General features: G+C 35.5%; 2 protein-coding genes across 5 annotated transcripts; one reads left to right on the forward strand and one right to left on the reverse strand.

The window, feature by feature from the left end:
* Positions 1 to 300: 300 nt before the first annotated feature.
* Positions 301 to 10,416, reverse strand: LOC128178259 (uncharacterized). 4 transcript variants are annotated; one of them, XM_052845357.1, is made up of 3 exons: positions 9,868 to 10,416; positions 1,031 to 1,177; positions 301 to 708 (listed from the first exon to the last, which is right to left on the reverse strand). In XM_052845357.1, exons 1-3 carry the CDS (start codon positions 10,106 to 10,108, stop codon positions 563 to 565), a joined length of 534 nt encoding a protein of 177 aa, XP_052701317.1. In that variant the 5' UTR covers positions 10,109 to 10,416; the 3' UTR covers positions 301 to 562. The 4 variants fall into 4 exon arrangements, with proteins under 4 accessions (XP_052701317.1, XP_052701314.1, XP_052701315.1 ...); XM_052845354.1 differs by lacking the exon at positions 9,868 to 10,416 and adding an exon at positions 6,763 to 7,088; XM_052845355.1 differs by lacking the exon at positions 9,868 to 10,416 and adding an exon at positions 3,881 to 4,580.
* Positions 10,417 to 20,669: 10,253 nt separating this feature from the next.
* On the forward strand, positions 20,670 to 25,553 carry LOC128178255 (uncharacterized). Its single transcript, XM_052845350.1, has 5 exons — positions 20,670 to 20,857; positions 21,981 to 22,088; positions 22,513 to 22,630; positions 22,765 to 22,888; positions 23,600 to 25,553. The coding sequence occupies exons 1-5, from the start codon at positions 20,777 to 20,779 to the stop codon at positions 24,021 to 24,023; spliced, it is 855 nt and encodes a 284-aa protein (XP_052701310.1). The 5' UTR covers positions 20,670 to 20,776; the 3' UTR covers positions 24,024 to 25,553.
* The last annotated feature ends 269 nt before the right edge of the window (positions 25,554 to 25,822 follow it).

Below are 25,822 nucleotides of genomic sequence, written 5' to 3' on the forward strand. Positions count from 1 at the left end.
ATTCCACTGCCCTTGGTGTGACGAAGAGACTGGTTTATAGTTTTATGATAACGGTTTCCCGGTAACATGTTTTTAAACTATATTTTGATGACAGTTACGGTTTTTATGTTTGATTTTGGTATTTCATTTTCATATACTTGATGATTTTGTCATATATATGGATTATGTCTGTGATAAGAATAAAAATATGAAGCCAGTCCGATGTTTGGACAGAATTTAGTGGCGCATTTTTCTCGTTTGATTTGAGTATCGATCATAATCTATTTTTAATCATAAAAAAAATACAAAAGATGAGACGAATCTAGAACAAAAAAAATATTGCTTTTATTACAAATGTAAATGTTGTACTCTGTTTATCTTCAAGAAATTACAACATCAAACGAGTATTTAATTTCAAAAGATAAAACATGCAATCAGAAGAAAATGTTATTTGTTGAAGAGTCTTGACAACATTGACTCGATGCTAGTTAATACACGAAGTCCGATCTGAATATACGTCACAGGCCACGAAAAAAGTGACCAATATTTTTGGCACAAATAAATGTCGAGGCAGAAAGTGAGATCAGCGGAGTTCTAAGACTTCCATTATTCCCGCCAAAAATGCCAACACTACCCCTGCAATGGCTAGACCCATCGACCAGCCCACAGAATAGCCCATCTGCTCCATTTTCCCACCAAAAACAGCAATTCCAATAACAATGAACAAAACTGAAAATGAAAATATGTGTAAATTACAAAAGTGATTAGAATATTTTGAAAACAAATACATCCAGTAACAAATTTTACAAATTCGTTTTCACGTAAAAAAAATCACTCTCTTAAACTTGCAAAAAATAAAAAAAAATATTTGCCGAGGAAAGTGCATGCTGCGTCAAATTTGACTAGCACTATTATCATGCACATAGAATTGTCTTCCAGCATCACAGTTTCCCGAAAAGTTCATTCAGGAAATAGATTAAAATTGGGTTTGGTTAATGAAGCAATGTGGGAACTTGCACCAGAAAAAATACCTTACATATTTCCTTCTTACCTGACAGGAAAGTAAATAGTATGATGGCGTACAGCGCTTTTCTCTGTTTACACGAGGATACGAAGAAGTATAGGAGAAGGATAAGTAAAGCTATAACCATACAGATCAGACCCAGGCATTCCACGGCTTGTGTAAGGCGAAACCACCCTGTAAAATAGAACAAGCATCAGACCCAGGCATTCCACGGCTTGTGTAAGGCGAAACCACCCTGTAAAATAGAACAAAACATCAGACCCAAACATTCCGCGGCTTGTGTAAGGCGAAACCACCCTGTAAATTAGAACAAAACACCAGACCCACGCATTCCACGGCTTAAGTAAGGCGAAACCACCCTGTAAGATAGAACAAAACATTGGACCCAGGCATTCCACGGCTTGTGTAAGGCGAAACCACCCTGTAAAATAGAACAAAACATCAGACCCAGGCATTCCGCGGCTTGTGTAAGGCGAAACCACCTTGTACAATAGAACAAACATCAGACCCAGGCATTCCACGGCTTGTGTAAGGCGAAACCACCCTGTAAATTAGAACAAAACACCAGACCCACGCATTCCACGGCATAAGTAAGGCGAAACCACCCTGTAAGATAGAACAAAACATTGGACCCAGGCATTCCACGGCTTGTGTAAGGCGAAACCACCCTGTAAAATAGAACAAAACATCAGACCCAAACATTCCGCGGCTTGTGTAAGGCGAAACCACCCTGTAAATTAGAACAAAACACCAGACCCACGCATTCCACGGCATAAGTAAGGCGAAACCACCCTGTAAGATAGAACAACACATTGGACCCAGGCATTCCACGGCTTGTGTAAGGCGAAACCACCGTTCTACGGCTTATGTTAGGCAAATCCATCCTGTTAAATAGAACAATATAATTCAAACCGAAATGAACAATTTACAAATCGAATCGAAGCATTCCATAGAATCAACCTTGCATTCTACAGTTTTAAGGTGTTTTATTTGAAATAACCAGTTTAATTACCAATTTGAACACCTCAAACAATCTTTATCCCGATGACATGCAATGTGGGCAATGAAACAAACTTCTTAAAAACCTGTGACAGACAAAGCAAGTTATAGGACCACAATCGCCCTTCTGGCTTCTTCTAAACGGGACACTACAATCATTTTTACACTTCAAATGAATTCAATTTTGATCTTGCATATTTCTTATATATATTGGAAAACTTTGTTAAAAAAGCAAACCTTGAAAGATAAATTACAATTAAAAACATAAACATCGATCATGCTTTTGAAGATTTTCAAGTTTTATCGACTTTTTAAAACAGAATGCATTGATTTCAAATATTTATGATGATTAATATGCATTGTCCTGAACCCTTGTAATCTTGGAGAAACTGAAAGAAAGAGTATTGTTTAATGTGAATTAATTGCATACTCCGACAAGGAAGTACGAGTGAAAATTCGAAATGAAAAAAAAATCGCTTAATAGAATCTCGAGCAGCATTATGAGGTTTCCCATAGATACCACCTGTGAAGCATCATCCGGGCATGTTAGGACGATGACAGGCAAGGATAATCACCACAATGCCTGGGTTCACCGTGTGATGCAACTCATCACGGAGAAAGCTTCGTCAGGAATTTGTTTTTCATTTACTATGCTAATATTAGTTACTACGCATAAATATTAGTTTTCTTCTTCAATTACCAGGAATTCTGACTGTATACACGGGGCTTAAATCCACAGAAATAGCTTTACTTGATTGGCAGACAAATATAAGACCCTTCGCTTTATTATTTTTACAAATGTCACTTTTCTAGACATTGAGAAAAGGAATCGGTAACACCGGAAAACAAACCCTACTGTGCAGCTCACTGAGAACTCATTAACGCGTGCTAACAAGGCGTATTCTTGGAATCTTTCAATTTCAGCAATAAACTGATGCTTCTAAGAACCTGACGGCGAAAATGAAATTTCCGGGAAGTGAGTGAAAAAGTTTAATTTTGCTGATAAGCAACCAAAGCGGAACATTATCTTATTGCATCCTAATAAAAGCGAGCCTCTTAGCAATAAATACCGGTATGATTGGCTAATGTCCTGGAACCTTTCTATAGTCCAGTACCGCGCGGTATTAAGTTTTGAATGGTTTAAAAACGGTATGTTATTGATTGTACAGAATTTTATAGAATCCGGAATATTGGCCGATTTCTATAAACGACGTATGAGAGAGAGAGAGAGAGAGAGAGAAAGAGAGAGAGAGAGAGAGAGAGAGCTTGATTAGTATTGTGCATCACTGACCACTGCTGTCTTGCGATGAAATAATATTAAACATTCCCAAATACTTCAAATCTGAGGATGAACAGAAACTGATGGGAATGCTTCGTCTTAGTCACTGACACAAATAGACGTCAAAAACAATTTTCCATGCCACTTCCCATTTCGTGTTGCTTTATTTAGCACTTTGAAGCAATCTTTAGTTACGCGAGAACATTGTATTGCATTAAAGAACCATTTGCTTATCGTTGAATTAAGAATTCCTTTTCCTTCATTAATAGAACTTTATCAAGGTTGATAAAATCAAAAGAAATTCGGGGCTCTGGTTAAAATCTGTTGTTTCCTTTGCTACGTTTGCGGAGTCTGGAAAACAACTGCTTTATCCATGTAGATTGTCTGATATGAATATACATGTACATGTCAGCCGAATTACACTTTTATTCATCAAATCTGATGAAATGTCAAATCGTGAGGGGCAAAAGTCTTCCCCGTTCCAACCTTTTCAAAATGTGCAGAATCTCTGCTTTATGCAAGTGAATAAAAAAATAATGATTTCAAATATTGTCCGATCTACGAATCGCTCATTAATTCGGCATTACTAACACACTTACCGGAATTGAATACATATTTGGGAATCTGAGCGCTACTGGAAAAGCTCCTGGCCGCCTGGGCTTGTTTTGAGTACCTGTATTCCAGCAGGTACTTCCACAGTCCGATGACCTTGGTGGAGGACTCCGTCGTTTGATAATATTCCCAATACAGGGTGGAAAATCCGACCACATACAGAATAAAACCCAGCAAGAAGCTGACAAACGCTAGCTTCATGTACAGAGTGGCATCCCTCCACCTGGAGAACATCGTGTCCAGTGCCTCAGAAATACCCTACGGTTCTGTTCCTGTCCTAGATTGGAGAACAGTTTTAAAACATCCGCAATATCTTTTCTAGAACAAAACTTTGTTAAATGACATTCATTGGTCTCCGAATCTCGGCACGAGGAATTAATTTTTAAACTAGAACAAAAACTCTTCTTGACTTCAAAAAAGAATATCTTCAAATCCAGCGCAAAAATGCCACATTGCTTATCACCCCTTTGACTCTGGTAGAAAAGGTTTGCATCTTCTTGATCATAAACTAAGAACATAAACAATCGAAAAACGAGAGGCAGGTGTGAATCTAATTTAGCGCTAAATTCGCCCCTCCATTCACCACTTTCTCTCACTTCTGAGGTAATTTCAATTAAAGATTTCAGAGGCGAAATGTTCGGCTTCCAGCTCACGGATATATACTCATCTTCCCGTACTCACATTGAGCATTAATTATACCTACATTTACTTTTCCTTCCATATGCACACGTCAATTATCTTCTTGAGAGAGGCCCAACAACGGGGATTTCTCTCCTGTTGTTATTATCGGCTCTTCCCGTTTGGAGCACCCCAGAAACATTAACTATTGTGTAAAAGCTTTTGCCAGAAACTTCATTTATTTTGAGATCAAACTAACATTCGTCTTTGCCAACTTTTCCTCTCTGACATGATGTTTGAACCAGCTAGTCCAACGAAGGCGAAAACATTTTATTTCTGTATGTCTCGAAGAGCTCTCTTACTAAGAAGTGGAATAATGTAGCATTTATTTGTCGTGTTTTTATTTTCAGACTGCACTCAATTTATTCCAAGAATGTTTGCTGCAAATTGTGAACTTTGCAAAAAATATCGAAATATTTATCGGGAACGGTTATTGCCTGTTGAATAGCTGAAAATTTCAGGAGACCCTTTTTTATGGAATCATTACGTTTACATGCATTCATTATTTTTTTTAAAAATAATTCACAAAGGCATTGCAGGCGTCCTAGTGGTTCGATACTGGGCCTTTTGATGTTTTGTAATCTGATTATATTCGCTGATTTGCCAAAGTCAATGTATAACGCCAGCTTTCATTACGAGCAGGTTAAGCGAATTAGAAATTCGGGATTTGATATTGATTTTAAAGTCGCAAATTTCAGATTCAGTAACGTCATGCCTATTTTTTTTCTTGAAAAATCAACGGAAATTACATGTAAATGAAAATAGGGCGAACGTGTACAAGCATAAACAAACAGTACATCATTATAAATATATTACGCTTCACTCTATCTGAGCAGAAGCACAAAAAACTAGATATTGTAAGGGAGCTTGGTGGAAGAGTTCATTATCTGAAGGAAAGAAAACAATATTCGGCTAGCATTAAGTTTCTATAGTACCTTGATCAAAAGATGTAATACTAGTTGATGGCAAATCCATAGCGATTGCCTATAAACTAATGGCAAATACAAAAATATTACTTAAAAAATGTCTAAGCAGATTAAATAGTGTGTGAGAGTAGATTCAATATTATCATCATCTTCTGAATTGCCCTATTGCTGCAAGAACAGGATCGTGATTCGTCAAAAATAAGGAATAACTTTCAAAACAAAAGAAATATTATAATTGCGATGCAACTTTGAATCATATTCTACTAGTTTTAACACAGATTGTACGTCTTCCTCACTTGTCTTTGAATTAGACTTTCCTTTTCGCATGGAGGAAGTTGTACCAAAAGGATGCTAAAATGTTCTCATTTTTAGCCGGGCTCTGCTGAAAGCGAGTCCTGGCTATAGGCAGGCCGATCGCAAATGTTACTATAAATAGCACAAATAAACAAAAAACCAAACAGCGTCAAGGTAAAGCTTCCGCTATACCAAATAGTTACACAAAGAGCCACGTTTTGTCAAAAGTGTTGTTATTTTGTTTCTTTTTTTAAATTTCGAATGAATTGTCTATCTTTTTTAGTTTTCTTATTAATAAAGTGTTTTTAAAAACATTACTATGCATTTTGGACACATACAATGCGCATGAATTTCCATGAACTACTTTGCTGCACGATGAAGAAACGGGGATTGAATATATAATGCTTGTTTCAAGGCAGCAACTGTTGAACTTTTAACTTCTACTAGACAGACTTATTTTTTGTTTATAGCCGCTTACAAAATTTGGTCGCTCTCTGATGCTTTGCCGACATTAAAAGCATGAGAGAGAGAGAGAGAGAGAGAGAGAGATTCAGTCTTTACTACACAATATGCATAAAGACACACCAAAAGAGCCCGGCTTTCAGTACTTCAGTACTTTGATTCTGTTTGGTATTACGAACTTCACCATTAGAGGCGACTCACGCGCAATACTGCAAATTAAACGTCGAAGCTTAATGCAGTGTAAACTTTCCTACAAATATCCGCATCTTTCAATATAAATGGCATCAAAGAGATTTATCTTAATTCTTCCGATGTTCGCTGCAAGTAGCGCGCGCGTGCCTTGTTGTAAAATGCAGACGGATTACGAGCGAGCGCGGACTACCGAAATCAATGCTTCATGAATCATGCATGTCAGATCAACAACCAAACAGAAATAAAGCAGAGAGTAGAATATACAAGTGTCACTGACGTAACGGGGCGCGTGCCTCCTTAACTACTTAACAACAAACCTTCAGCACCAAAATATTGAATGTCCGTTTGTTGAAGTTCACCCTTGTTACACTCTCCATTAATCCGGAATCCTCCACATCGCCGAAAATGCCAAAGTCCAAAGGTCACAGACTTGAAAAAGCCCTGGTTGTCCGAATATTCTTTAACTGCCCAGACGGAAGTCATTATTCCGGACAAAGCGGAAATGAAGCCGATCGCCAAGCAGGTACATCCCGCGATTAAAAGTTTATTCTTTGAGAAAGAAGTACACATCTGGGGGATGAGATTCTTCGTCGAGAATGATGGTAAGCTTCTTAATTGTGCATATCAAAACATCATAAAGAAAAGGAATCATAAGCCGGGGCACGGGCACTGAAGACTAATCAGCAGCGTAACAGAAATCTCATCAAAGTTAAAAGCGACAAAACGTTACCAGAGTAATTGACAGAAATAATAACTATTGATTATAGGGAACTGAATAAAGTCGTCAAGTTGAGACTTTAACATCTTCAAAAAGTCCAATAAAAGCAATTACATGTACAATGGCCCGATTTGCCGAGAGCACCCAGAGCAGACGAAGAATCACCGTGTGTTGCTCTGTAAGCTTGTACTCTTTAGAAACTAGAATATGGCCATGGTATTTCAATTATTGCACATTTCACAAATAAGTGTAAAAAGGGTACATGATTTTACGTTATGTGGTTTTATGGTTTACAACTTAGACAAATTGTGCTTTCAATGTCACCGTGCAGGTAAAACAAATTGTCAACTTGATCAAGGTCTAGAACTGTTATGATGAATTGAGATACATCAACAATACAATATTATTAAAATGCAATTTAATTGTAACAATGGATAAGATACAAAATGAGAGCTGCTAATCTCTCTGTTATATTCTTTTTAGGGTTAACGCAAGGTTTACACTGAATATTGAGCTAGGCATACCATGAATTTCATATTTCTCTAGATCCAAAAGGTGTTTTGGGTTTACACCACGTATGCTCTGTACTCCGCATTTAACACTGTGCCGGATAATTATGCCAGTGCCAAGATGGCATTTTTGCACCCGTCTAAGCTGCAAATATCGAAAAGTTCAAATATGCCATATGATAGACCATTGCTTAAAGAGTTAACAACCAACTTTGTTATCATTGTATCTTACCTGTCAGGTGAGATATTTACCTTTCAAAAATAAATTCCAATAGGAAAACAATTTTTCCCATAGGAAAAACAATATTCCTACAGGTAATTTGAAATTTCCGATCGGAATACAAGAACTTCCTATAGGAATTTCAATTCCGATCGGATTTGATAAAATCCGATAGGAAAACTTGATATCCTATAGGAAAACTACAAATTCCTCTAGGAAATACCATTCTCCTATAGGAAATACAATTCCTATAGGACTTTTTAAACATCCTATAGGATTGTCAATATTTCCTGTAGGAGAATCAATTCTCCTATGGGAATTATCATTTTCCTATGGGATATTAATTTTTAAAGGTGAATATCTTACCTGTCAGGTGAAAAACACCAAAAACAAAAGTGGTTTTATACTCTCTAGACAAAGGTCTACCATTTGGTATATATGAATTTTTCCGAAACTGCATCTTAAGCGGGTGCAATAATGCCACCTTGGCACTGGCATAATTATCCGGCACAGTGTTATTATTATGTACACAAAGTTTGTAATGAACTGTACTCCTCTCCCTTGTTGTCCTTGTTAACACCGGGTTTGTTAGTTTCTGGTTTACACTTATTAAAGACTTTCACAATTCGGAACGATTAACTCTCTTTTAATCAAATGCCTTTGAGGACTTTTGTAGACAGATATGGTGATTATTGTATGATCGATACCAATTATTCCCAATAATGTATTCCCGCGCTAAATAATTAAATCATTCTACAGGTTTCACTCGCCAATTAATCTTTATTGTAAAGTGGTCTTTATGAATATCTTCTAATTCAATTAGCGCAGGATATAGTCTACCCATTGTACTCCATTCAATGATGCTGTATTGCCCCTCACCCCCAGCAATGGCTGGTAACTCCTGTTTTGATGAATACACCCCAGATTGCTCATTGAAGTTGGAGGTAAACTAACATGCACTGAAGAGTTTATGTTCCATAACACTGGTGGTTCCCAAAGCATCTCCGGGGTGAATTGCATTTTACATTTTGCACCCAGTGTTGAATCCTTTGTGAAACTGTTGCAAACATGCTACATGTATTCATTTTTCCTCATTGATTACTATATAGTACACATTAAAAAAAATCTTATGACATTTTTCTGCGAAAATAAAATTGTAATATCACAATTACTTAAATCATAAGAGTATTTCATGTGAAATAACACTTCATTAGTAATTCTAACAAACGCGTTATTTCATCATAAATAAAAGTCCAGTTAAGTTAATTAAGTTTAAAGTAATAATGATCCTGATGAGTCAAGGCACTATATATGTGCAATTTGTGCAACCTGTTTCATATAAAAATATCACATTACTAGACATTTAATATTATCATTGCTACTCTATGATATTAGAGTGTTTTTGGAGAAATAGTGCTTTTAAGAGTGACTTGCTTGCAGCGAATCGATCATCGAACCCATAAAATAACCTACAACCATATGTCTTCCATTCAATGAACACCAGTAAGGAAGGACCAAAACGAAGGGCGCAGATGATGATGATGATCTTATAACAGTTACTAGTATATTATATAAAATTTTCTGAAATTGATTTATAGAAATACACAATTATTCGACATTCACTGTGACTGTATGACAGCAAGTCATTCATGTTTGAGATAAACAAAAAATATTCTGACAAGTTAGATTTTTATCTAAAATAGTTACTATACTTTTTTTACAAATGCAAATTCAACGAATGATATACTTACATGTACGAATACAGGAGTAATAATATTCATAAACTGCATTACTTTACCTCGTAGAACAATGTTATCTCGTTATATTTAATCAATCGAATTTAAACTACATCTGAACAAAACTGACCACTGTGCTACATTTGCATGTTGGCATTAAATTTGAATTGTAAATTCCTCACAGATCAATATAATTCACACATACAGGTATTCATTTTACATCAAATTCATTTCCTCACCTGTCCAACCTCTGTTTTCCAGGTAAACAGAATTAAGGGGGTCCTCATGGCAACCCCGTGGTTCGTCACACTTATTATGAACCCACAGTCCATACGTATCTCGGTAAACATCCACTTGTAAGGTATTTCGCTTCACCCAGAAACCTGAGCTTAATCCTGCAATAAAAACCACTAAAGCTATGGTCAGCAAAACAAGTCCAAGTTTTAGATTTGTGGACGCCGTCCTCCAATGGTACAGCATTGTGAGATGGAGCTTTACATCGGAGAAGCTGATCGCACCACACACCACACGGTACCCAGGACTCCCAGAGACCAAACTGAACGGCGGCTGTTATACTTCGGCGGAAAATCTATTTCCAGGCCAAAGATTGATCTGTTTAATTTGTGTGATATATGAACCAAGGTTTAAACATCTGCTTCGAATTGCGGGCGGCAAACAGAAAATGATGAGGACGGTACTCCACATGCAGGCATGTCTTTGCTAGTCACTCGACCAGTCTGTCAAATCTGATGGAAGTTGCACAGATCCATGTTAATGACCACAGAAAAATGACATTAGCGCGTTCCTAATTCATCTGCTGTCTGTGGTTTTTACACGTCTGTTTTGGGTAGAGGCGTTTTTTGCAATTTTCGTCATATTAGAGACCGTTTCTAAGCAACTTCTTCATAGATACGATATTTGGTATCCAGGTTATTCATATAGAGATTGCATGATTACATATATTTATTTCGACTTTCGTTTTCTCTAAGATTTGAACAATTATATGGTTTTTGTTGCTCAAAGTAGTTGAGTTCTTATAAAAGTTTGTTTAAATTTACGTACAACGCTGTGTTACAACGCTGTGTTAATTTTTGGCTGATTTTGTTTGACAATAAGTAAGCCAAATGAATTATCAGAACATTATATGAAAATTTGAAACATAAAGCGCATATTATAATTTATACACATGTAGGTGATGCATCTGATCAGACCAGTTTTATTTTAACAACTAGTGAATGTCAAAATATTTCTGCTCTCTGCATTAAATTTACAAAATATTCTTTGATTTAAAAAAAAATTGTAATTTTTTAATCGACAATAGTTGTATCAAAACATATTTTGTCTCTACCAACAATGCTTTTAGATTAATAACGATTTTCTGTACTTATGGTAAAAAAAAAACAATTAAAAAAGATACTAACTTTACTTAAAGTGACAAAATTACACAATCTATGATCTCTAAATCTACACAAAAAAACTTAAGAATGATTGTGAAAAATCACATTTTTGTTAAAACTATCGGTAATGCTTTGTTTAAAATACGTCAAAAATATAATATTTTGACAATAGCAAACTTCACCAAACCCAAAAGCAAGCAGTAAATATTTTACAGTAACTAACCAATTACATGTGTACATTTATACTGAATATACATAAGGAATAAGGAATCATTCATTCCCGAAGTGCTTTATGATAGATTTGATCACGCCCAGACCGAAATTATCACCTCATAATATTCAAAGAATGATTCCTTACTACTTATATTTATATAATTTAAAGCCATCGTATGATTTTAAATACTTAAATATAAATAAGCAAAACCCGCTGGCGCCTCAATTTGGCGTCATTTGAAGTTAAGGGTTATATAGTACAAAATCGATACCTAGTGTTATCACGGGCAAAGACACTGGAAAATGTGAATATATGTTTTTCAATTCTTTCAATAATATCTATATAAATAATTTTCTATTCAATTCGCCGAATACAATAAATTGTACCTACGATTTAAAATGCGAATTTTCTTTTGGACAAGAAAGAGTTTTACGGCCTAGTTCATACTGGATCGTCAAAGTCAAAGTATTGTTTAGGACGAGGATTAGATGACATGGTCATTTTTAAATGACATTAATTCAAAATCATCATAAACGTATCATATTTTAATTTGGATAGAAAATCTAATGCAAGATTTATAAAAAAATGTTTTTCTCTTACAAGAACACTTTCCCCCATTATTATTTAATGGAAAAAGAAAAGTAATCCACAGTTTTTGTTATAATCCCCATAAAAAATCTTATTCGATTTTTATGTTGTTTTTTTTTTTGATTGATTTTGATATATTTTTAGTTATTCTTACTTGTATAATTTTTTTTATATAAAAATCACTATTGTAGAAGTGAATTGGGTCCGTCGTCCTTAAGCAAAGTTTTAAGACACTAGTATTCTATGTGGATTTTTACTATGACGTCACTTTTGTGAAATCTCTATATTTTCTAGCTCAATAAACTATACTTACTAGAAAATCAAGTATAATGATTTGAATGCCAGGTTTTCATTGTTTTCGAAAGATCAAACATACAGTTTCTCACTAGCAATGCCAATAAATCTTAGATTAAAAAATACTTCGGAATTTAAAGAAGTTAGACCAAGATGAGTAAAATGACTGACAACAATAAAAGACCATTTACAGTTAACATATTAGTTCAGCCTTCCATGATTCATAAATACTATTATTTCAGTCTTACAAACATTTACAGATACTTTACAATCGTTACAATATGAATAAGATTTTTAAATTTTCAAGGTTTATAGAGCGTTTTTTGTAAACCATGGAGAGAATCATAGTTACACTAAAACCAGGACATCGCCATAAAAAAGAAACAATGTAACAATGCAAGTAAGTAAGTAAGTAATCTTTTATAGCAATATTATATATAAGTACCGATCAAAAGACAATGAGATCGGAAAATAATTTTATCGATGAGTTTCAAGCAAATATTCCAGCTACATGTAATGTGTCAGTTTAAGTAAATCCAAGATGGCGGCGATGTGTAACTACCGAAGAATATAAATCTTAACCAAAAAGTTTCACATTAATATTAGGCACCATATCCATTGGAGCTATACGCCACCTTTGATTAAATGAACAAATATAGTTCATCACTGATTAATTAAATCAGGCACGTAGCATCGGGGGGGGGGGGGGGGGGGGGGGGGCTTTAATTTATTTGTATTACCTTACCGGATTTTGGAAAGTAACATTTTTCCTTTTTTTTTTTTTGGCTTTTCAAGATTTTTTGGATGAGTCTGCCCCCCCCCCCACTTTCAAAAACGATGCTACGTGCCTGTAAATGTATAAATTAGATCTATATAAAATTGTTTATGCCTCCTTATTCTCCTACCTGCACATCAAACAAACTCACAATTGAACATTTTATTGATCAGAATATGATTATATCCTGATCAAAACATATAAAAATTGATGTACATCATATCTAGTACATACCAATAATTCAAGTAGAACAAAAATCAGAATACTGTAACTGTAAACTATATAAAATTGTATAAAGAACATTTACAGTTGATTAATTTATCTATTTTATCAAGGTGTAGATGTGTGTGTAAGAGCTTTGCTTTAGATGATCATGTCTGAAAACACGAGTTTTTAACACATTCATATTTTGGGCGCACGTTAATGATTAAAGATTATGTATGATAATATTGATTACTAGTTTTAGACGCTGATGTTGCCAAGTGTAGGTGATAATGTGAGGAAGTGTTGTTATTCACCAAAAGTTGTATGTCTATAATAGGCAAGTCAGACAGTTATACATGTATCAAGTTAATATAGGTATGACATCGACGGTAGTTTCAGTCTATTATTTATTGAAATACAACAACCTCAATGCTAAGTTACACAATTCTAAATAATTTGAGCCAAATTCAATGTATTCAGTATCATATCGGCATTTGATACCCTACATGTAAGATTGTGTTCCGTATCGAGGCTTTTGTGATGCTAAGCCCACAAAGATTTGCTTCTGTAAACATGATTTTATCATAATAAATTATGGTATTAATAAGTAACAATTATTATGCTCAAGTATATATACAAAAATACAAAAGAACATGTGTCCATGAGTCATGGAAATGGTGGACAAGTGAGTCTGATCTAGTTTTTTATAGTTTTATCAAAAATAATAACTCATGTTTGTTTAAAGTCTTAAAAACATCCAAATAATTTATTGTTTTATATCTGAAATGGTCACACGACAATGTCGTTTTAATCACTCTTAGAGTAAGTGTTTTACAAAATAAAAAAAAGAAGAATATATAAAAATTTGAAAAAATAAAAACCAATAAGACCACATTAAAGAAACAAACAAATAAAAAAAAACCCAAACAAAATACACTCCCTAAAACAACTATCCCAAAATGACCCCCCCCCCAAAAAAAAAAAAAACCCATCCCACCCCTTTGTTGCAACGCACTTTGAATTTTTTCTCGACGATATCATCGCAAATTGAAAAAAAAGTATTTTTTCCAAAGTGCGTTGACTTGGTCAAATTAACGCACTTTGAATTTTTTTCAGAGTGCACTGTAACCCCACCCCCCCCCCCTCTCAACCCCCCCCCCCCCCCCCCACAAATAAAAAACAACAGCAAAACAAAACAAGAGGTCCATGGGCCACATTGCTCACCAGAGCAACACTAGGCATATGATAAAATCAGCTTCATGGAGTCATAATACAAAATATCTGGACAATGTGGTGTAATGCATGTAGATCCTGTATAAAAAAAATCCGGTTCCCCTGGATATTCTTATATTTATAATCAAGTCCCTTTTCTAACAGGATGATTTTATTGTCATATTACATTCAGTATTTCAGTTCTCAAAAAGACCATCAACAATTGTTTATTTACAGAATATAAACCTACATCAAACTCTGAACCCCTTGTGGGGCCCAATTATCGCCTAGGGGCAAAAGTTTAAACAAATTTAAAGAATCAACAATATGTAAAAATGCTTGCATGTAAGTAAAAGCATATATAATAACATTTCAGTTTTTGTGAATGATAGTGTTTTCCTTTGTTCAACTGGATCCTCAATGTGGCCCCATCCTACTCCTAAAGATTTTAATTAAACAAATTTGAATCTACACTATTTGAAAGTTACAGCTTTTCTACGCAAATATTTTTTTTAGAAAAAGATTTAAAGATATCTTCTATATATTCCTATGTAAAAATTCGACCCCCATTGCGGCCCCACATTACCCCCGGGGTTGAATTTACACTACCTGAGAATGCTACTACACCAGTTTCAGCTTTCCTGGCCTTATGGTTCATAAGAAGATTTTTGAAAATTTCTCAAAATTGTTCAATAATTCCTAATTAGCCCCCCCCCCCCTTGTAAAAGGGCGTTGATCCCTAATTTTCACATCTGTTAATCCCCTTAACCTCAGGATGCTTTGTGCTAAGTTTGGTTGAAATTGGCCCAATGGTTCTTGAGAAGATGTTAAAAATGTGAAAATTCTACAGTCTACGAAAGACAGAGACAGACAAAATGTGATCAGAATAGCTCAGGTGAGCTAAAAACTGAATAAAATGGCAACCATTTGACATGTCCCATATGCACTGAATATAAACTGATAAAGATATAATGCGTTAACGATTTGACATCAATGAGTTTTCAACAGGAGAGCATAAAATAAAGTGCGGTTATAAGGGACAAATAGATTATACAAAATACCATCAATGAAAATTTAATGACAATAACATTAATGAGAATCGGTCAAACACGCCTTTTAAAAAGAATACTACCATCAATGTTCTGTACGCTGAATGTAAAATTATTGCATGGATGTCGAAACTAAGCTTAACCGTCAGTGTATTAGATTAATTCCTTTATTTTAGAGGTCTGTGTTTGCTCTGCTCCTGTTTTGTATTGTTCCTTTGGACTTTTGATTTTACTATAGTATATAGAAGCAGAGACATAAATAAAAAATAATGTTATTTATGTCTCTGATAGAAGGCAGTTGTGCGTGATCAATTAAAAAACCGACGATATGCACTCGGGTTCACACTATGTTTGCTCATTTTCTTATGATTTATGAAAACGCTAGTTTTCACATCTATTGGTTCATCAGCTTTACATAATTCAACAGCGATTGATGTGGGTCTTCTCAGTTTTGTTAAAGTCAGCGAAGCTGTATGGCAGCGGAAAAGGGTAAAAAGACGTCAATGCAAAACGAACTACTGATTTTTAAATAATACTTATGTACGAAACAGACCAGCTTAAAACAAAATCAACAGCCTCATTTGCAAAACCAACAGACACCGATGCAAAACAATTATCGATGCAAAACTAACAATCATGAATTGAATTAACACTAGATGGCGTAAAAAGAAGTATCCGGAAAAATCGTACCCTGGAGAAACGTAACCTGAAGAAAACGTTGTAGGATAATCTGAAAGGCCCGGGTAGAAACACTTTGAATGTGATTGGAAAGTTTCACTGTGAATTTTCTCTGGAAAACCGCAAATCGTATCAGGACATATATGTTATTCGAGGCCTCAACAAACCACTTCTTGGTAGACCAGCTTTTGAGAAACTTGATGTTGTCAAGCAGATTGCAAGTCTGCAGCTGCACTCTGATCACGAGCAGAAATTTCACTCACTCTTTACAGGACTTGGGGAAACTACAGGGAGAGTACCAGATAAAGCTTAAAGAGGACGCGAGACCGTACGCAGTCACAACACCAAGGAGGGTGGTTTTACCTTACCTAGAGAAAGTCAAAGCGGAGCTGCACAGAATGGAGAGCTCATGAGTTATCTCACCCGTAGATGAGCCGACAGATTGGTGCTCAGGTCTTGTCGTAATTTCGAAGAAAAACAACAGTGTTAGACTTTGTCTTGACTTATCACAACTGAACAAGTGGGTAAGAAGGGAGAACTTTCAACTACCCAGCACAGAGGAAACCCTCAACAGACTCACAGGAGCCAAAGTTTTTTCCAAGCTAGACGCTCCAGCATCTAGACTCTTAACAACATTTATAACACCTTTCGGGCGATATTGCTTCAACAGATTACCCTTGGTATATCATCAGCCCCAGAGTATTTCCAAAAAAGGATGCAAATGATCTTACTTGGTTTTGAGGGAGTGTTATGTCAGATGTACGATGTTCTCGTGTTTGGAGCCTCCCAAGAGGAACATAACAACAGGCTAGAAAATGTGTTGAGAAAGCTATCAAAGACAGGCATTACACTTAACAGTGAAAAGTGCGAGTTCTCGAAGGACCAAATCACATTTGTTGGGCATTTAATAGACAAAAATGGGATCCAACCAGATCCAACGAAAGTGCCAGCAGTTAAGATTTATGAGGCACTTTAAAATGTGACCAAAGTTCGACTCTTCTTGGGAATGGTGAATCAGCTCGGATGGTTCACTGCTAACTTGGCAGAGCACAGCAAACCATTGCGGGACTTGTTACACAAGGACAATGAGTTTACATGGGGACATCCACCGGAGCAAGCTTTCATCAAAATTAAAGATGAATTGAGTAATAAGACAGTGTTAGCCCTGTATGACCCAAAAGCACCAACAAAGGTGTCTGCAGATGCGTCGTCATATGGTCTTGGAGCCGTACTTCTACAAGTGACAGACGACAGTACTTACCATTGGAAGCCAATTGCATACGCGTCAAGATCTATGAGCCAAACAGAACAATGATATGCGCACGTAGAGAAAGAAGCACTGACAGTAACATGGGCATCTGAAAATTCTCAGATTTCTTGATTGGTATGAAATTCAGCATACAGACAGACCACAAACCTCTCATAGCACTATTAGGATCAAAAGCTATTCATGATCTACCACCTAGAGTTCAACGTTTCCGCATGCAACTCATGAGATATGAGTATGATATACGCCATGTCCCTGGTATATTACTGTACACAGCTGATGCTTTCTCTAGATCACCGCAGCGAGAAATTGCAAGAGAAGAGGAGGAGTTGCAGAAAGCGGTAGAAGCATATGTGGACAGCATCATAGAAACTCTTCCAACAAGTAAGTCTCTCTTGGAAGAAATTCGTAGAAAAATGTATGAGGACAGTGTTCTGAGAATTATCATGAAGTACTGTGAGGAGGGATGGCCTGGTTATGAGCATCCATCAATCGACATTGTCATTCGTCCTTTTTGGCAGATAAGAGAGGAACTATCTGTTTGTCAAGTATTACTCATGAGAGGGAATCGACTTGTAATTCCTACAGTTCTGAGAGCTGAAATGTTGCAAAGAATCCATGAAGGACATCAAGGGATACTGAAATGTCGGGAACGAGTCAGAAGTTCGATTTGGTGGCCAGGAATAAATCGGTAGACAGAGGACCTAGTGAGAAACTGTTCTGTATGTGTGAAAAACAGATCTGATCAATCTGAACCTCTACGACAAACCAAATTCCCAGACAGACCATGGAAGATGTTAGGAACAGACCTATTCCACCTGAAAAAGGACAACTACTTACTTGTCGTGACTATTTCTCTCGCTACTTTGAAATATCCAAGTTGAAAAACACTACTTCACAGTCGATTGTAAATCATCTAAAATCAATTTTCGCCAGACATGGTATACCAGATACTCTAGTGTCGGATAATGGACCGCAGTATTCTAGCTCAGTCTATCAGACCTTCTCCAAGAATTATGGATTTAGACATCAAACAAGTAGCCCTCACTATCCAAAAGGAAACGGCGAAGCTGAACGTGCGGTACAGACCGTTAAACGTTTAATAAGAAATGCAACTGACCCTTATCTCGCATTACTGGCATACAAAGCAACGCCTTGAACAATGGTAGCAGCCCAGCTGAACTCTTAATGGGGAGAAAACTTTGGACGACTTTGCCGGAAAATCCAAGAAATTTCTACCCAAAATGGCCAGACTTGGAAAGAGTACGTCAAGTAGAAGAACAGTATCGTCAGAACCAAAAGTTCAACTACGACAAAGCAAGGAGAGCGAGACCGTTATCTCAGTTAAATGCCGGAAAAACAGTTTGGGTGAAGAGGAAGGAGGAGGAACCACTGGGACAGTCGTAGCCAAGACACAACAAACTGACCGTTCGGACATAATCGAAACGGACAATGGAGCCATTCGCAGGAATCGACGACACTTGGAACCAGCCAATATGTTGAAGAATGAAGCATTTGCGAGTGATACATTCGATCAAGATAACAACATGCAGAGCGTTAAAAATCTTCTGTGTGAAAATGTGTGTGGTGAAAAGTTGTCGTGCACAAGCCAAAATCAAAGTGCGACAAATGTTGTGAGTGACAAACATGTGCGTGTCGATCAAAAGAGTTCACGCATCACCAGATCTGGTAGAGTGTCCAAGCCGGTTCAGAGACTGGACTTATGATTTGTTTATTTTTATAACTTCTTTAGTGTTGGTTAATGCATGCCTTGAATTAGATAAATTCGAAGTAGTAATGTTATTTGAAAGTTTCTAGTCAGTAATTTCTAGTCATAGTATTGTTTGTTGGTTGAAATGCGACTATGTTTGCTTTAATACAAGTGTCGGATAGTATTCCCCGCTTTATACAGTAAATGTTTATTGACTTTGTAATATCTTGAAAAGGGGAGATGTAGGATAATCTGTATTATGAAAATGTATGAAACATTCTATGTACGATCTAATGATTTTGTATTGTGATGTAACGGGAATAAACAGCAGGGCTTGCACATGTGTAGTTATGTTTATTTGAACTAATCTAGGACATAACAAACGTACCCTTGAATTACAGGGAATGGTTTCATGTGGTATCCACAATTTTTTTTTGGGTGCAACTTTCCAATTTATCCGTATTATTTTGCACAGATTGTCAGATGTGGCTGTCTTACTTCGCATGCACACCGAACACGTGTTTCGTTCATACAGAGTGCATAACTCTGCTTCTTTTTGAATACCCCAGCGACACTACATTCAACACAGTAAATGAATGATAGTAAATCCAAGAAAGTAACAACGTTGCATCGTTTCCATCGGTTTCTACTAAAACACTCTGTTTCTAATATCCATGCGATCATTGACATTATTCGATCGGCCGTAGAGTGTAGCTTGCGCATGTGCGATGTTATAAATTACACTGGAAAACGGTCTACAATTAACGACGATTTTGAATAATGTGTTCCTGTATTTCAGTCTGCTTTGTTTCGTCGTTCATGGGATATTCCTTATCAGTGCAGTGATTGTTATATTTTTTTTTGTTCAGAACACGTTTCTACAAGTCTTTTCGCCCAATGGTAACGTTTTCGGGTGAATAAACTACCTGAATACGGTGAAACATGAATAGTGCTATCGGCCTTATGTATGGGGTTTGTAGCGATGAGGAGACAATAGGAATCGACTAATATGGCGGAAGTCGGAGATAAAAGGGAAATAATGCGTATTTATGAATTCATGTCAGCTTTAAGGATAAGTTTAGTTGAAAAACACAAATGTTAGGATGCCATATTTTTAAAGAACTCCAATGAATTTTTAACAATTTTATGCATCTATTGCGCGCCATACATGTATTTGAAGAACCTATATTTTAATATAGGGAAAAGCCTACCAATTATTTTCCCATAGAACTCCATACAAATGCTATGACCTCTCAGTACTTTACTATAATAGTCTCAGTCAAATCTTTGGTATCATTTGAAACTTCAGTTCAAGACCTTTCAGGAAATGAAAAAAAAAGTATAGGGTCCCGTGGCATTTATAGGTCAAATTTGCAGTTGTTTACAACTTACAGCGATCGGCAGTAAATGTCACTCTACATAAAAAATCAACCCCCAACTCTACAATTTTTCCTAGTGTTGCTATATTCTTTAAAATATTCCCCCATTCCATCATTTATTTTGAAAACTAATATTTTTACTACAAAATGAGAATTGTCACATACCTGAATTCAGCCAATCGCGTAACGCCTACCCATTCATTCCTTATTACAACGTTCTATAACTTTTCTCTGATGTAAACATCCGGGGGCTATAACTTTTCTCTGATGTAAACATCCGGGGGTTTGTTACTCTCATTCCTATAAACAGGCGGGTCGTGATTTAGAATACAAGTATCGAATAAAATTAACCTCATCTTGCAATTGACTGGAACAACACTATGGCTGTCCGTCAAGTTCTCCCCGAAGAGTATGATGAACTTGATCAGAAGCTAGAGAAAGAACTGCCACTGTCTATTTTAGTAGGTTTGTTTTTTGCTTACTTCCGAGTTCAGGAAACTCGTATGTTTAATCATCAAATTTAAAGTTAAAATACGCTAACATCTGGCTACGAAAGACGAATAGGGTCACATAAAAATATTTTTATCTCGTAATTACGAGAAAAGATCTCGTTAAATCGAGTTATTTATTTTCTTATTTTGAGAAAAGATCTCGTTATTATGAGTTAATTATCTCGTTATTATAAGAAAAGATCTCCTAATAACGAGAAAGATCTCAGTTCCTGTGACCTTGCAAAAAATATAACACTAAAGAGAGAACAGAGCAAACTATGGCCATTTGGCATATTTTGACCTAGCTTCTTGGCATTTTATGTCCAAAATGCTGTCTTTTTATTTTCAATTGGTTTTCGATCCTTTTTAGGATTTAGATAAAGTTTCACTCGTTTTCAATAATTTCTTTCAAACAAAACAGGGGGAAATAATAGGTTAAAGTTACATTTTTATTAAAGAGCGTCTTTCAATAGGATTTATATAGGTATTTTATAAGCATTTTATTTCTATATTATATCGTTTACGATACTTTTCATTTCGCTTGTCGATAAAGGATTGGGCTAGAATTGTTGCTGAGAGATGTAGTCGGCCCCTGAGGGGCGTCATGACGAATTGTATTTAAGGAGGATATTACTATTTATATTTCATCGGTGGTTAGTTTTTTTTCTAAAGCCGACACGTTGTACTTGTGAATTGTAATATATCCTAATCTTGAAACAGGTCCTCTAGTTCTAAGGAAGCGTTTTCTGAGATTCCATACTTTTTGAACTTTGGCATTATTGATTTTTACAAGGTGATCATCCATCGTAAAATGCCGGAAAAAAACCACTCAGATATAAATGAAGTTAGGTTAAGATCTGGTCAATTTTGCTTCTTATTCGACCTATTTCTTTAGACAGTCTTTTTTAAAATGCTTGACTAATTATTACGTCATAGTTGGATTTTATGTATTTTTTGCCGTATTTTAAGAAGTAATGTAGAGCATGAAACATTTTTTTTACTTTCCATTTTAAATTATGAAAAAATTAATTCAGACACATATGGTCGATTAAATATTATTTTATTTATAAATTAACATTGTGTTCTATTGAAGGGACTAGTCCATTTCCGGTTGATGAGGAGTAAACACTTGTTGAGAGAGAAGATGGTGTTGGTGGACAGTTGGCCAGACGTCTCTGTCCTTGTTATTGTGGATAGACAGGTGTGTAGGCCCAAAAGTAAACGGTTTGTAGGTAAATTATTATTAAAAAGGCTACCGTCGGATGACCTAGTAGCGCAAATAATGTACAAAATATATTTCTGCGACCTTCAAACACTAATGAAAACATTTTAATGTTTAAATTAGTCTATATAGTGTATAACACTTACATTAATTTGTTCTTGTTTAATCTGTACCAACAACTATGACGATAGATACTCATTTCTTCATATCAAAGCATTTTCTGTTAAAAGACAGTTTGAAATATATTCAATCTACTTTTCCATCATTTCCAAGAGTATATTCAAACTCAAATATTCTTCATTGTGTGTGTCTATATATATATATATATATATATATATATATATATATATATATATATATATATATATATATATATATATATATATATATATAACCATTCCAGATGAGAGGTACTGTGCCATTTGCAGCGGGTTTCTGCAGAGGACCAGACTTTGCATCAACTCTGGACACTTTGCTTCAGACCGGCTCGAAAGGGTTGTCCCCTCCTTTTTATTTCGTCGGTAAAGAAAATACTAAAAACGTTTTTCTAAGAATATATTAATGACATAATTTGTTTTGGTTTCAGAAAGATCATAACATTAATACTTACATACTCTATATGTACCCTGCTGTAGACATAATTTTGGTGTTTTAGGTTGTTCCACTGACGTCATCGATGCCCTAATTGGGCAGTATAAGTCAGCAAATACCTGTCCCTTCCAGAAAGACAACTGCAATACATTTGTGTATGCACTACCTGCTGAAAACATTGTACCTCTGTAAGAATTCATTTTTTACACAGTGATGAACATTTTGGTAGACTCAACAATAGCTGTTTCTATAGTCTAGATCCGCTAATATGCATTGTATGATCCCCTGGCTATGAAATTTAACATTTATTTAAGATCTTATCTTGGATCTTTACATTTTCAATCATTAAATATTACTTATTCACCGTGTAAAGAATTCACAAGGAGATTTCTTCGATTTACAAATCAAAGAAAAAAATTGAAATTCATTAATAAAGTGTCGGAATACATGTTTATAATGAAGGCTGGGTAGTCAACGATTAGAGCTACCTTCATCCTAAAGATATGATTTTTAGGCTATAAACTTTTGTATAGAATAGGAAAACTCCAAATATTTCAGCTGCAGGAGGCTGAGTGGTCAACAAATTAGCCACCAGATCCGTCTTTAAACTCTTAAACATGATATTTTGGCCAAAGCTTATCATTCCGTAAAGAAAAATCCAAATATCGGAAAAATTTTCATGCCACATTTTCACACTGAGTTTGTCGTGTAAAATAGGTAAAAACGGCAAAAAACCCTCACATCTATCCAGCCCTCCCAAAATTAGAATACTTTCCTACATCTTAATATACATAACTCACCTCTCTAGGGAGTGTAAAATGGTCATTAAATGACACGAACATTCAGTACTTATTTAAATGATGCATATTTTGAAAATTCATGGTTTTTGCATTTGTTAGAGCGATGCCAGATGGATTCAGAGAAACAGAGTTAACTGAACGTCACTTAGACGCTGTAATCAAAGCATGGCCTTACTCGGAGGAAATGGATAAGATAGCTAGTGTAGAAAAATGGTTTAAATACACCATTTTTAATTTCCCGACAGTTTGCATCGAAACAGATGATGGACGACCCGTGGCGTGGGAAATGCAGCAGGAGTATGGAGGCCTTGGGATGCTGCATGTAGAGCCCGAATATCGGAGGAACAAACTTGGAAGCATTGTCACGAGAGCACTGGCGAAAAAATTAACAAAGGAGGGCCAACTAGTGTTTGCATGTGTAAATGACATTAACGTCCCTTCCATTGCATTTCACGAAAATAATGGCTATGTGCGGTTGCCTTTCGAGTTTTGTTTTACGGAATATTTTTTTGAAGCAAAATAATGGAACTAAAAAAAAGGGCTTTTTTCCATATATTTTCCTTTTTAAAAAATATTTCACAAACGTTACCTGTCATAATGATTATATAATTGATTCATTCCTAGCTCTCTGATTGGCTGATATTCAACAATCTAGAAAAAATAGAAAGTTATATTCACCTGCACGTGACCTAGAAGGCCAAATGAATAGAACATTTGATTTTCTTTACAATGGCCTTAAAGAAGATCGTCCCATAAAGTCGTTTTTGAATTTGTTCGGCTTTGGCTTTAAACTAAAATCTTCGCTTGATAGCACTCAATTTGATACTGTGGAATCATTTAAATTCGTGGGGGCCAATTTTCGTGGATTATGACTTTTTTGCTGATTCGTGGGGATGTGATTTCGTGGATGCGTTAGTTACTGTTTTAGCAACAAAGATAACTCTTTCTAAAATTGTTTTCGTTGAGGATTTAAATTCGCTACCCACGAATTCCACGAAAATTGAGCCACCACGAATTCTAATGATTCCACAGTATGTATGTATCAACTCGTCGCTGAATCATGTGATAAAACAATAAAATGTTGTTCTTTTGATGATTAAGCTACCCTCGAAGTGCAATATTCATCTCATCACTGGCTCGGTTATAATTGTACTTCTCAGGTAACTAAATCATCGTATTGACCTCAAAAACAGCAATACTTGTAATGTTATTACAACTGCCAAATCCTCTTTAAGGTTGGAATGCAGTGTCCTTTTCTGCTTTTGGGATGTTTTGACAATTTTTTTTCATAGGTTTAGTTCTATTATAAATATACGTGTACTATATTTTAAAATAGAGACGATCACATGATAATCAACCTTTATACCCCATAGTGTATAGAGCAGCAGCAAATTTCCCCCACTGCTACCAATCCTGGACCAGTATGGTTAACGATCCCCGGCATGGTACAATACTTTCGTTTCGCTTTCAACTGTTCTCCAATATATTCTTGGCCTCTATCTCTTTCTCTTGATTTCTGGGGTCAGTGCAGTGCTGTTATAGTTGTCGAATAGAGGTCTTTCGTAGCACGTGCCGTATCCATTAAAAAGGAGACGAAACACAAAATTTCACTGTCTTACTCATTCTAAATGTATATTCATTATGAGGTTATATGTATCTTATACTCAATTAACATGGTTTAGATTGTTCAAAAACATTTTATTGAATTAATATATACATTGGGTTTGATATTCTGACATTAAACTATTGTCTCACTTTTATAGAAATAGTGTACCAATGCTATAAAAATGATATACATGCATTTACAGAAAAAAAAGAGGCCAGTGAGCCTTATCGGTCACTTGAGTATCTGCAGTGTGTGGCTTTTGCAATGTATATTCATGTGCATTATAATTACAGGGCTATTTAAATGAAATCGTTATTAGTATTCAGGGATTGTTTAATCCAATAAACTTTCTAAATTCAAATATTATTTAAAAATTGAAGCATACCGTTATAAATTGAACAAATCTTAAGCTTCTATGTTCTATCAATAACACTGCTCTATTTTGAATTTTTTGAATTGTTAATGCTAATACATGTATGAGTACACATACAAATTTCTATTCTTTAAATTCCATTTTATTTCAACTTAACTGTTAACAGATGAAGACATTTGTATCCTTATGATAACAAACATGACCGGAATCAAACGATAATCCACATGTCAAGAGGCCATTAAATGTTTTGAATTTCGGTATACCGATTTTTTCGAGAATTTATTTTCGAGAAATTTTATCCACACATTTTTTTCCAAAAAGATAAGAAAAAAATAAATCGGGG

This window comes from Crassostrea angulata, chromosome 3 (assembly GCF_025612915.1).
Source record: "Crassostrea angulata isolate pt1a10 chromosome 3, ASM2561291v2, whole genome shotgun sequence".
Classification (NCBI taxonomy): domain Eukaryota; kingdom Metazoa; phylum Mollusca; class Bivalvia; order Ostreida; family Ostreidae; genus Magallana; species Magallana angulata.